General features: G+C 41.3%; 1 protein-coding gene across 2 annotated transcripts; it reads left to right on the top strand.

Moving 5' to 3' along the window:
- Positions 1–2014: 2014 nt before the first annotated feature.
- On the top strand, positions 2015–13102 carry LOC132344527 (zinc finger protein 280B-like). 2 transcript variants are annotated; one of them, XM_059884214.1, is made up of 2 exons: positions 2015–2181; positions 11295–13102. In XM_059884214.1, the coding sequence occupies exon 2, from the start codon at positions 11366–11368 to the stop codon at positions 12995–12997; it is 1632 nt and encodes a 543-aa protein (XP_059740197.1). In that variant the 5' UTR covers positions 2015–2181; positions 11295–11365; the 3' UTR covers positions 12998–13102. The 2 variants fall into 2 exon arrangements, with proteins under 2 accessions (XP_059740197.1, XP_059740198.1); XM_059884215.1 differs by having other exon boundaries at positions 2015–2139.
- The last annotated feature ends 1107 nt before the right edge of the window (positions 13103–14209 follow it).

The raw sequence follows: 14209 nt of genomic DNA on the forward strand, positions 1-14209 counted from the left end.
GAGCAGATTGCCATTATTTTCTCCAGGGGAATCTTCCTGACCCAGGATCGAACCCAGGCCTCTTGTGTCTCCTGCATTGGCTGGAAAGTTCTTTCCCAGTTGAGGTACCAGGGAAGCCCATACAATATATAATCTTTGTCTTAAGAAGAGAATATTAGGATATACTTGAAGTGAATGATAATGAACAAACTATGCAGCAAAAATTGTGAGACACAGTTAAAGTTGTATGGAGAAACGATGGAAACAGTGACAGACTTTATTTTCCTGGGGTCCAAAATGATTGTGGGTGGTGACTGCAGCCACAGAATTAAAAGATATTTGCTCCTTGGAAGAAAAGCTATGACAAACCTGGACAGCATATTAAAACACAGAGACATTACTTTGCTGACAAAGTCCATCTGGTCACAGCTATGGTTTTTCCAGCAGTCATGTATGGATGTGACAGTTGGATCATAAAGAAGGCTGAGTGCCAAAGAATTGATGCTCTTGATCTGTGGTGTTGGCGAAGACTCTTGAGAGTCCCTTGGACAGCAAGATTCAGCAGTCAATCGTAAAGGAAATCAACTCTGAATATTCACTGGAAGGACTGATGCTGAAGCTGAAGATCCAATAGTTTGGCCACCTGATGTGAAAAGCCAACTCATTGGAAAAGACCTTGATGCTGGGAAAGACTGAGGGCAGGAAGAAGTGGGCAGCAAAGGATAAGATGGTTGGATAGTATCACCAACTAAATGGACACGAGTCTGAGCAAACTCCAGGAGATAGTGAAGGACAGCGAAGCCTGGTGTGCTGCGTGCAGTGCATGGGGTTGCAAAGAGTCCTACATGATTGACAGACTGAACAACAACAACAACAAATTAAAGTAAACTTATAGCATTACATATAAGAGAAATGAGAGTTACAAATAACTATCTCAAAAAGTTGTAAAGATGCGCAACAGAACAAACTTATAGCGATAAGAAGGAATGCAATTAATAAAGAATGAAAAATGAATATAATAGAGAAGAAAATATTGTAACAAAACCAAGACTTTATTCCCCCATATGACTACTAGGAGACTTCCAGCAGAACAGAGCATTTTAAAAAGACTCTGTAAAGGGCCCAAAAAGAACTATTTTAGGCTTTGCGAATATGATCTTTGACGATTGATCAAGTTTTCAGTCATAGACAATAACCAAAGGAACTGGCAAGTCCCTGTTTCAACTTTAAGGACACCAAAAATTGAACTTCACACAATTTTCACGTCAGAAAATAATATGCTTTTCGGTTTTCCTCAGCCATTAAAAAGTGTAGGCTCTAAAATTAAAAAAAAAGAAAAAGAAAAAGAAGTAAAGCTCATTCTCAGCTCACTAGGCTGCTGCTAAGTCGCTTCAGTCCCGTCTGACTCTGTGCGACCCCATAGACAGCAGCCCACTAGGCTCCTCTGTCCCTGGGATTCTCCAGGCAGGAATACTGGAGTGGGTTGCCCTTCCCTTCTCCAATGCATGAAAGTGAAAAGTGAAAGTGAAATCGCTCAGTCGTGCCCGACTCTTAGCGACCGCATGCGCTGCAGCCTACCAGGCTCCTCCGTCCATGGGATTTTCCAGGCAAGAGTACTGGAGTGGGTTGCCGTTGTCTTCTCGGCTCAGCTCACTCTAGCTGTGCAAAATCGGGGGCAGGCTGCCCTGCATTGAGCAAAATGGAATTCCAAGAGAAGGGGCTTCAAGATCCAGGTGTACGGTCAAGGTCAAGTTTCTTAAGCAAGGGGCAGGTCACCCCTGAGGGCTGTGAGTGCTAGACACCATCATTGAAGTCCCCTGGTAGACTCGGAGGTCGTTCTCAGCCCTGTGCCCTGGCGACTGTGCAATCTATTTTCTTTTTTCCCCTTTGGTGAGCTGCGCAATCTTGACAGACCCAAGACACTTCAGATTCAGGTTCAGCCTGACTACGCCCCCAGCAGTTGCCTCCAGAGGGGGCCACCGCGCGCGCATGCGCGGAACTCGGCCTAGCGGCCAATCCGATTGCAGGCGTCAACACCTGGCAACCAATCGTCCTTGGCAGCGGACACGCCGGCAGTTGAAGCGGCGTCCCAGGCCTGAGGAGGCATTGTTCCCTCGGGCCTGCCTCCTCAGACTTAACCCAGGGACTGTTTAGGTGCAGGTGAGCTGCCGGCAGTTCTGGCATCGCCGCCCACGGGGACCGGTAAGGACTGGGGCCTGGTGCGGCCAAAGCGGTGCCAGAGTGCCCAGGGAAGGGTTTCTCAGATCCCCAATCTGGCGGGGCCTTGCTCGGCGGGACGGCCTCTGAGGGCCAAGGGAGCTTGAGGCCGGGCCTACAGGCCCCAGGCCCCTTTCGCCCTCTCCCCTCTCTAGTCTGGGTGGGAGCAGCTCTCCAGCAGCCTTCCTGTCCTAGGGGTGGGACGAGCCAGCTCGCGGAAAGGGCCTGTCATGCCCCCAGACCCCCGCCCCTCCCAGGTCTCCTGTGGAACTTAATATATTTAAACACACACACATATACAAATCTTCACGCGGGTTTATGACTCGGGCCCAACCCGGTTCTGCAACCAGACACAGTCAGGCGGGCACAGCAAAAAAAAAAAAAAAAAAATCAATCTAGTGGCCTCTCCACTGCCGCGGCGCTTTGGTCGTTTTCCTGTTTGCTCTGCCTCTCCTCGGACTCCAGGGCTGCCCCTGTCCCTGGGGGCCCCGAGATTCAGGCCTTTGGTTCGGAAAGGTGGCAGATGAGGTATTTGTTTGTTTGTTTGTTTGTTTGTTTGTTTGTTACTGAGAGAAGGGAGGTGGGAGGAAGAAGCTCAGGGAAGAGGAGTTCAATCACTTGCTCTGGTTGAGTGTGAGACACCTGGTCAGCATCTGTAGGGTAGGACCAGGTAGGGCCTGGGGGATAGAATGTTTCAGGAAGAGGTGACTCACCCTGACCTTTCCCTCTGCCCGACCCCAGGATGTGACCTTCTCCTGCCTGGGAAGGGCACTCAGGTTTTCAATGTGCCCCTGAGGTAAGGTGACAGACATTTTTACAATAAGGAACAAAGTTGTGTCTTTCTTGCCTTCCGTTTTTCTCCTTTCATTCATGGGCTGACATGTTGCTGTGGAGAGAGAGTTCTCCTGGGGATTAGCTGACCCTGATTGCGGGTGGTGACTTCAGGGCAATCATGGTTTCAGGTCACTCTGAAGCTCTCTGAGTTGAAACATTAAAAGCAGGCAGGGAGGCTACTGGCTTGCTTTCTCCTGCATTCTTGAAAGAAAAAAAAAGTAAGAGCACCATGGGTTTTAAGCTGTGTAGAGCTGACTCCTACCACTTGGTGAGGCTAAAATGGGGCAATGCACATATCCTAAGGTTTTAGCTACAAAAGCAAAGTAATGAAGGTATGGGAATTCCCTTGTGGCCTGGAGATTAGGATTCTTGGCTTTCACTGCAGTGGTCTGGATTTAACTTCTGGTCAGGGAACTGGGACCCCACAAGCCAAGCAGCACGGCCAAATGAATAAAGTGGTTCATTCAAAGAAAATGTGTTGTGATTTAACATGTTTACATGGGATTACTTGCTCATTTTTGCACCTGTAAGAGCTTTATTTCATTAAGTAATTGAACTCCACTGGATGGGGGTGGGGGAGCATCTGAGTTCATTTCATGCCAGTAAACAAGATGATAGGTAGCTTTATGCCCAGCAACTTGTGCCTACAGCTCTGTTGCATAGTTATCTATTGCTGGTACAGCTTTGAACTTGACAGCATGTTTGGTTTTGGTCACAACATGTGGCTTCATAGGATATTAGTTCCCCAACCAGGGATCGAACACAGGATCCTGGCAGTGAGAGGGCTGAGTCCTAATCAAACCACTGGACTGCCAGGCAACTCCTGTTTTTAGGTGTTTTGGTTTGTTTTGTGTTTTTTAAGTTTTACCATATTTATAGGAGAACTCTTCTGTGTGTAAGTATGATGTGAATGATATTATACCTCGAACTGTTTGTGTTGTACATATTATCTCAAAATTGAATAGTTTGAAAAAACTTACACTTGATATCTATTGGTCTAGAATCCAGTTGGGTAGTTTAGCCTCAGGGTCCCTCCTGAGGTGGTAGTCAAGCTTTTATCTGGTTTGGCAACCTCTGAAAACTTGGCTTATTGAATGTAAGTTCTCTTACTTGGCTGTACTCATGAGGCCTCAGTTCCTCCTTCTGTGGGCCTCTCCAAGGGGCTGCTCGTGTGGAGGCTGCTGTCTTTTCCCAGAATGAGTGATTCAGGAAAGAACTTGCATCCATTATAAAGTGCAGTCTTTTTTCAGACGTTACACATCTTCACTTCTGTATTTGCTTAGTCTCACAGGTCAACCCTGTGATAGTTTGAGAGAGAACTACATAGGGGTGGGAATATCAGGACATGTGATTCACAGGGTCATCTTGAAGGCTGGTGACCATACCCATTAATCCACCATGACAGCCTTTCTGCATATGATCTCAGTCTTGTTACTGTGAGCAAATTATTTGGCTTGTGTTCACTTCTTGTGTGCTGCTGCTTCTGCTGCTAAGTCACTTCAGTCATGTCTGACTCTGTGCAATCCCATAGACAGCAGCCCACCAGGGTCCCCCAGCCCTGGGATTCTCCAGGCAAGAACACTGGAGTGGGTTGGCATTTCCTTCTCCAATTCCTGAGAGTGAAAAGTGAAAGTGAAGTCTCTTAGCCCTGTCTGACTCTTGGAAAACCCCAGGACTGTGGCCTACCAGGCTCCTCCATCCATGGGATTTTCCAGGCAAGAGTACTGGTGTGGGTTGCCATTTTCTACTCAATTCTTGTTTATTCAGTGATATTCTAGCAAGTCTCTTCTTTGTCCTGGATTAAGTTTTCTGTTTCTCTGGACGGTTCCCATCAGCAAACAGACTGACTATAATGTCACCTCTCATTAAAAATTTGTCTTTTGTGACACATCCTGCTTCTGCTTTTTTTTATTTTATGTTTTCTTATTATGGACTTCTGCAGAGTTGTTTGTAGAATTTTTTATCTCCATTTCTCTCATTTTCCTTTAAATCCACTCTTGTCAAGGTCACCAGTGAATTCCAAATGTTTAACTCAGTGGTCAATTTTTATTTTTTTTTTTATTTTTAAAAAATTTTATTATTATTATTATTATTTTAAATTTACAATATTGTATTGGTTTTGCCATATCAACATGAACCCGTCATGGGTGTACACGTATTCCCCATCCTGAACCCTCCTCCCACCTCCCACCCCATACCATTCCTCTGGGTCATCCCAGTGCAGCAGCCCCAAGCCTCCTGTATCCTGCATTCAACCTGGACTGGTGATTCATTTCGAATATGATATTATACATGTTTTAATGCCATTCTCCCAAATCATTCTCCCCTCCCTCTCCCACACAGTCCAAAACACTATACATCTGTGTCTCTTTTGCTGTCTTGCATACAGTGTTGTTGTTACATCATTCTAAATTCCATATATATGTGTTAGTATACTGTATTGGTGTTTTTCTTTCTGGCTTACTTCAGTCTTTATAATAGGCTCCAGTTTAATTCACCTCATTAGAACTGATTCAAATGTATTCTTTTAAATGGCTGAGTAATACTCCATTGTTTATACGTACCATGGCTTTCTGATTCATTCATCTGCTGATGGTCATCTAGGCTGCTTCCATGTCCTGGCTATTAGAAACAGTGCTGCGATGAACATTGGGGTACACATGTCTCTTTCAATTCTGGTTTCCTCAGTGTGTGTGCCCAGCAGTGGGATCACTGGGTTGTATGGCAGTTCTATTTCCAGGTTTTTTTTTTTTTTCTTATTTTTTTTAAGGAATCTCCACACTGTTCTCCATAGTGGCTGTATTAATTTGCATTCCCATCAATAGTGTAGGAGGGTTCCCTTTTCTCCACACCCTCTCCAGCATGTATTGCTTGTAGACTTTTGAATTGCAGTCATTCTGACTGGCATAACATGGTACCTCATTGTGGATTTTGATTTGCATTTCTCTGATAATGAGTGATTGTTGAGCATTTTTTCATGTGTTTGTTAGCCATCTGTATGTCTTCTTTGGAGAAATGTATATTTAGTTCTTTGGCCCATTTTTGATTGGGTTGTTTATTTTTCTGGAATTGAGCTGCAGGAGTTGCTTGTATATTTTTGAGATTAGCTGTTTTTCAGTTGCTACATTTGCTATTATTTTCTCCCATTCTGAAGCCTGTCTTTTTACCTTCCTAATAGTTCCTTTGTGGTGCAGAAGCTTTTACGTTTAATTAGGTCCCATTTGTTTATTTTTGCTGTTATTTCCAATACTCTAGGAGGTGAGTCATAGAGGATCCTGCTGTGATGTATGTCGGAGAGTGTTTTGCCTATGTTCTCCTCTAGGAGTTTTATAATTTCTGGTCTTATGTTTAGATCTTTAATCCATTTTGAGTTTATTTTTGTGTATGGTGTTAAAAAGTGTTCTGCTACTGCTGCTAAGTCACTTCAGTCGTGTCCGACTCTGTGCGACCCCATAGACGGCAGCCCACCAAGCTCCACAGGCCCTGGGATTCTCCAGGCAAGAACACTGGAGTTGGTTGCCATTTTCTTCTCCAGTGCATGAAAGTGAAAAGTGAAAGTGAAATCACTCAGTCATGGCTGACCCTTAGCGACCCCATGAACTGCAGTCTTCCAGGCTCCTCTGTCCATGGTATTTTTCAGGCAAGAGTACTGGAGTCAGGTGCCATTGCCTTCTCCAAAAAGTGTTCTGCTTTCATTCTTTTACAAGTGATTGACAAGTTTTCCAGCACCACTTGTTAAAGAGATCGTCTTTTCTCCATTGTATATTCTTGCCTCCTTTGTCAAAGATAAGGTGTCCATAGGTGTGTGGGTTTACCTCTGGGCTTTCTGGTTTTTTTTCCATTGATCTATATTTCTGTCTCTGTGCCAGTACCATATTGTCTTGATGATTGTGGCTTTGTAGTAGAGCCTGAGGTTGTTATTTTATTTAATTTATTGGCAGCCTTTATTAGAGCAGTTCATTTCCTCCTCCCTGGGGAAAAAAAATGTTTCATTTGGATTATAGAATGCTTGTCTTTCCTGCTTCTCTTCTATGTAAAGTTCTTCCAGATACAATGTGTGACCTTTGTGTCTGGCTTTATTCAGATGCCATGTTTTCTTTTCAAATATTTATTTATCTAGCTATGTGGCATGTGGGATCTTAGTTCCTAGCCCAGGGATGGAACCTGTGCAGAGTCTTAAACACTGGATCTCCAGGAAAGTCCCCTAGTTTGTGTATTTTCAAGATTCATCCATTTCTTGGCTGTATAGCAGCACATTTTTTTTTTATGGCTGAATATGGTATATCAATATGGTATGTGGCTTACCTGTAGTCCATTGTGAGCATATACCACCATTTATTTATCCATTCATCAACTAATGGATAATATTTGGATGGTGTATTCTTTGTGGCTATTGTGAATAATGTTGCTGTGAACACTGTTTTTGCATGGACTCAACATTTTCATTTTTTATGGATATATACAAAAGAGTGAAATTTCTGGATCATATGGCTACTCTATATTAATTTTTGAGGTACTGACAAACCACTTTTCCAAAGTGATTGTACTATTTTACAGCAATTACATCAACAATATATGAAGATTCCTTTTCTCCACATCCTCTGCAGCACTTGTTATTATTCCTCTTTTTGATTACAGCCAACCTAATGGTAGGAGAAGGCAATGGCATCCCACTCCAGTACTCTTGCCTGGAAAATCCCATGGATGGAGTAGCCTGGTGGGCTACAGTCCATGGGGTCACTAAGAGTCAGACACGGCTGAGCGACTTCACTTTCACTTTTCACTTTCATGCATCGGAGAAGGAAATGACAACCCACTCAAGTGTTCTTACCTGGAGAATCCCAGGGACAGGGGAGCCTGGTGGGCTGCCGTCTATGGGGTCGCACAGAGTCAGACAGGACTGAAGCGACTTAGCAGCAGCAGCAACCTAATAGGTGTGAAGTAGTATCTCACTGAGACTGATTTACATTTTGTTACGGGCTTCCTTGGTGGCTCAGAAGGTAAGATGTCTGCCTGCAATGCAGGAGACCTGGGTTCGATTCCTGGGTTGGGAAGATCCTCTGGAGAAGGAAATGACAATCCACTCCAGCATTCTTGCCTGGAAAATCCCATGGATGGAGGAGCGTTATAGGCTACCATCCATGGGGTCACAAAGAGTCGGACATGACTGAGTGACTTCACTTTCTTTCACTTTCAATCATGTTAAGCAGTATTTTTTGTGATTGTTGGCCATTTGCATATCATATTTGGTGAAAAGTCCATTCAAATTATTTTCCTGGTTGTTAGATTTTTTTTTTAATTGTTGTAAAAAAACCAAACATCTAACTTAAATTTTTACCAGTTTAACCATTTTTACGTGCTAAGTATTTCACACAATTTCATCAGCCTTTTTGGAGAAAGAAATGGCAGCCCACTCCAGTATTCTTGCCTGGAGAATCCCATCGACAAAGGAGCCTGGTGGGCTACAGTCCATGGGGACACAATGAGTCATACACGACTGAGCAACTCACACAAGTACACACACACACACACACACACACACAGAGTCACAGTGTTGTTTTGTTGTTGTTGTTGTCATTTTTTTAGCTGTTCTATGCAGCTTAAATGACAGTTTCCTGGTTGAGAATCATACCCAGGCCCCTAATAGGAAAGTTTGGAGTCCTAACCTCTGAAATATCATGGAATTCCTTATCACATTGCTATGAAATAGATCTCTACACCTTTTCATCTTGCAAAATTGAAACTCTGTACCCATCACCTGTCCCATTAAACAACAACTCCTCTTTTCTTCCCTGTTTCCATGGACCCTGGACTCCATCATTCCACTTTGTTCCTTTCTATTGCTTGACTATATTAGATATTTCGTATAAGTGGAAACATACACTTTTGTCTTTTTTATGACTGGCTTATTTCCTTTGGCTTGATGTCTTAAGTGATCATGAAGTTGTAGCTTGGGGCAGAATTTCCTTTATATGGCTTAATAATATTCCATTATATGTATGTATCACATTTGATAGATGTTTAGATGCTTCCACCTCTTAGTTGTTGTGATTAGTGCTGCTTTGAGCATGGCTATGCAAATATCTCAAGACCCCATGTTAACTTCTTTTGAATTTATATTCAGAAGTGGAATTGATGAATCATGTGGTAGTTCTATTTTTAATTTTTTGAGGAGGCTTTAGACTGTTTTCTGTAGCAGTTGCACCATTTTAAAATCTATCCATAACACACAAGGTCCAGTTTCTGTACATACTTGCCAAGAGTTTTCCTTTCCTTTCCTTCCTTTTACCTTTCCTTTCCTTCATATGTAAACACACACACATGCACGAACAATTTTTTTCATATCCTTTCCCATTACTGTTTATCACAAATTATGAATATAGTTCCTTGTGCTACACAGTAGGATCTTTTTTTATCTATTCTATATATTAACATTATAGTTTGCATCTGCTAGTCACCAGCTCCCAATCTATGCCTCCCCCACCCTTCCTCTCTTGGTAATCACATAGTCTGCTCACTATGTCTGTGAGTCTGTTTCTGTTTCACAGATAAGTTCATTTGTGTTATAGTTTATAGTCCACATGTAAGTGATACCATATGATATTTGTCTTTCTCTTTCTGACATCCTAAGTATTATTTTTAATGCTAATGTAGAGTCAAGTGTTTACTTGACTTCATTTTCAGAACATTTGTTGCTACTGTATAGAAATGTGATTGACTTTTAAAATATTTATCTTATATTCTTCAAGCTTTTTATTAATTCTAATACCTGTGGTTTCTTTGGGATTTTCTATATATAAAAGTATGGTATCTCCAATATACTTTGACTTTTTCCTTTCCATTCTGAAGGCTGTTTTTTTGTTTGTTTGTTTGTTTGTTTTAAGCAACAACAACAATTCCTTTTTCTTACCTGATTGCTCTGGTTATAGAACTGCCAGTATAATATTGAACCAAAGTGTGGAATAGACTTCCTTATGTTGTTCCCAATCTTATAGGGAAAGCTTTCATTGTTTCATTATTAAGTATGATTTAGCTGTGGGTCATTTACAGGTACCCTTTGAGAAAGTTCTCTTCTGTTCTTAGTTATTAAGTGGTTTACTTTAACCCCTATTATGAAAAGGTGCTAGATTCAGGGAAATGCTTTTTCTGCAGGCAGATGTGTTTTTTGTCCTTTATTGTGTTAAAATGGCATAATGTCGATTGACTTTCATATAATGAACCAACTTTGCATACCTCCATAAATCCCACGTGATCATGGTATATAATCTTTTTTATATGTTGTTAGGTTTTGTTTGCAAGTATTTTGTTGAGGACTCTTGCATCTGTATTCATACAGAATATCCGTTGTGTGTGTGTGTGTGTGTGTGTGTGTGTGTGTGTGTGTGTGTGTGTTTGATGTCTCTGTCTGATATTGGTATTAGTGAAATACTGTCATGACTTTGCCTGATATGTGGGGAAGAGAAATGTGGAATGAAGGATGAAGCATTGTTGGATTTAAGTTTAGTCAGGATTAGAGGAAGAAATTTAGGATGTATAAGTGTGGTTTGGGGGTGAGATTATCAAGAGAGTTCATTCTCAATTTTCTAGGCCTGTGTTAAGTGCTTGACATTGAATTATGCTGTTTGTTAACTGTGTATAGATACTTTATATTTGAATTTGCTACCTATTTTCTGTATTAACATTTATGAAATTAGTATGTGTGAATCAGTTGTAATGTGCATTTAAGATAACTTTTTTTCCAATTTTACTACAAAACAAGATGCCATTAAATAGCTGACGCTTTTTAAAAAGAGCTTAACCTTAAGTCTAAGAAATAAGCATGTTTGTCTTTAAGGTGCGGAAACACATTTAAAAGTTATAAATTTGCCCAAAAAGATGCAGCTGGTGTGTGATTAACTTAGAATTCCAGCTTAATCTTCTTTGACTCCAAAGTCCATGTTTCTAAACACTGTACAATAGTGCAGTTGTAAAAATACTCGTGCTTTACATGTGATTTCTCCTAATGATCAGTGATGGTATTCGGTTTTTTCTTTTTCTTTCTTTTTTTTTTACTTAGAAGAGATTAAAATCAACATGGAACAAAGCTATTATTCTTGAGTCATGTAGACTTGTAGTCATAGGTTATTCATCTTTCATTTAGTCTCTTTGATGCTCAGTATCTTTATTTGTAAGATAAGGGTGTTTATAACTACCATAGAGTTTTGGAGATAACCAAATAGCACATTTTTCTGTACTTAACTAATATGTAGTATATTTATACCTAGGTGGCAGTTTATTTAAAGGAAGCACTGGGACTTGTGGTCACACCCTCCAAGAACAAAAAAGTATTTAAAATATGGAACCACCATGGATGTCATGTGAAGAAGAACAAGAGCCAGAACCACAGAAAAGCGAGGGAGAAACCAAACTAGTAAATGATGAAGATGCTGAACTCATCTTGGTTGGAGTGGAACATGTACATGAGGATGATGATGTGATCTTTGTTGGGATGACCTCAAATTCAAAACCAGTCATTTCAAACATACTGAACAGAGTTACCCCAGGTTCTTGTTCAAGGAGAAATAGGTGTGGTCACTTCAGGAAAGATAATGCTCAGAAATTACAGCCTGTTAGTCATGTGACTCCTACATCAGAAGCAAAGACTGTCTTGCCACTTTCTGTCTCTGAATCAAGATCAACAGATAGTCCTATTATTATTGAGCCTTTGTCCAAAGCGGATTCTAAAAATATTTCACCACAAATAATGCCTAATAGCTTTTCAGAGTTATGTTCTCCTTTGATTACCTTCACAAGTTCATTGCAGCATCCAGTAGAAACAGCAGTTTCTGCAGGAGATATGGATAAAAGTCCTCGTGTATCAAAGCGACTTTCCACTTCTGAAACAAATAGCACAAGTCCCAAAAGGCCTACACTCAGTGATGGAGTTATAGGAGAACATTCTTTAGCTTTGTCCCTTTCAGGTACTTTTCATACAGTGACTACTCAGCAAAGCACACCAGACAGTGTTCATAACTCATTAAGCCATGTTCAGAGTGGAGAACCTTGTCCAACAGCTTTTCCAAAGGACAATGTTCATTGCAAGCCTGTAAGTCCTGTAGGGGGAAATGTATTGACAAAAACTGACTTTCCAAGTGTATCAAGTCAAAATAAGTTTGCTGATCCCACAGAAGGCAATCTGATTGTGTTACTTCGTGACTTCTACTATGGACAGCATATAGGAGATGGGCAGCCAGAACCAAAAACTCACACAGCCTTTAAATGCCACAGCTGCTTGAAGGTTCTAAAAAATGTTGAGTTTATGAATCACATGAAGCACCATTTGGAACTTGAGAGGCTGAGAGGTGACAGCTGGAAATACCACACCACCTGCCAGCACTGCCACCGCCAGTTTCCTACGCCCTTCCAGCTGCACTGTCATATTGAAAGTGTCCACACTTCCCAGGAGCCCTGCACAGTCTGTAAAATCTGTGAATTGTCCTTTGAGGCAGATCAGATTCTCTTACAGCACATGAAAGATAATCATAAGCCTGGTGAAATGCCCTATGTATGCCAGGTTTGCAGTTACAGATCATCATTCTTTGCAGATGTGGATGCACATTTCAGAGCATACCATGGTAACACTAAGAATTTACTTTGCCCCTTTTGTCTCCAAATTTTTAAAACTGAAGCACTATACATATGTCATTATAAACAGCACTGGGCAAAGCGTTTTCACCAGTGTTCCAAATGTCGGCTACAATTTTTAACTTGTAAAGAGAAAAGGGAGCACAAGACCCAGTGTCATCAAATGTTTAAGAAGCCTAAGCAGCTAGAAGGATTACCTCCTGAAACAAAAGTTGTTATTCAGGTATCACTGGAACCCCTTCAACCAGGATTGGTGGAAGTAGCATCCATTACTGTGAACGCATCTGATTCTGAACCATCACCCCCCAAATCTAAAAGTAGGAGGTCAAAAAAACCCGGTTAAGTCTACTTTAAGTAAGTCTGAAGCAAGTATTTCAAAGTTATAAACTCCATTAAAAACAAAAAATTCAACTATAGCATTATTCAATAATAAATACAGAGAAACCAATGCGTAATTTATGTGTTTTTGTTTTAAATACATGAAGTATAGTTTTGTTTGAATATTGAGATGTTATTTAAAAATATATTACCTGTTTTTCATACAGTTGTCTTAGCACTAAAAAGTATGTGTGCGTGTGTGTGTGTGAGAGAGAGAGAGAACGAGAGAGGTGGCGAAAGGAAAAGTAACAGCCTATTTTGGTATTTCATGTTATTTGTAAGTTTGAAAGCTCTGCTATACGTATAATCTGTAGAGTGTTTTAGCAACGTAATTTTCAACTGTTTTCATGCCTTGACTATCTCAATATTAACTATATAGACAGATTGGAATGGCTTTGTTATTGTATGTTCCCTTGTGCTGCTGAACTCTCCGAAGTGCCTCTGTTGTGCTGATCTAAGATAACCTGGCTCCAAAAGCCTGGTGTGGAGAAGTTGATGGAGAAGCTATGATGTGAGTTGGGACCAGACATGGGATTTAGTCAGTGGAGAGCTGTGGCTTCTTGTCCCATTGGAGGAAGAGGTATGCATTCCCTCCAGGCATGGAGCCAAGGCAGAAGGAACACTGTCTCAGAGTGTCTTTACCTAGCCCAGGGACATCTCAAGGAAGCCAACCATTTAAATGCCTGTGTTTGGTGAGAGGCCCCTGCAAGCATCAAGCAGGCCCTGTGTTATCATTGACTGCAGTTGGGGAAGCGGAGATAGTTAAGAGAATGGGACCTGGTTCCTGTGGACCTCCTGTTGAGTGATCAAAAGGGGAATTTGATTCATTCCATCCCCTTTCCCATTTGGCTAGCCTTTAGTCACAGTGAAGTAGCCATATCTGTCTCAGTCACAAAAGTAAAGCAAGTTAAGATTCCCAAGTAAAAAAGCCTTGACATCCAGTTTGATTTGTACTGGGCCCATAGTTTTAACTGAAAAGGATCAAACACAGGGAATCTGTTCAGTTTATGAATTGGGCTAAATTTAGTTCTCTTACCCTTAAGCTACAATGGAGTTGTGTGAGAATAGTAAATGTAGTGGATACAGAGGGTCCAGGGTGATTAAACCCTCTATAGAACTTTTCCTTACCTTTTCCAGTTACATGTATCTTACCCTAGTTGAACATGTGAAGATTTCA

Source organism: Bos taurus, chromosome Y (assembly GCF_002263795.3).
Source record: "Bos taurus isolate L1 Dominette 01449 registration number 42190680 breed Hereford chromosome Y, ARS-UCD2.0, whole genome shotgun sequence".
Taxonomy (NCBI): domain Eukaryota; kingdom Metazoa; phylum Chordata; class Mammalia; order Artiodactyla; family Bovidae; genus Bos; species Bos taurus.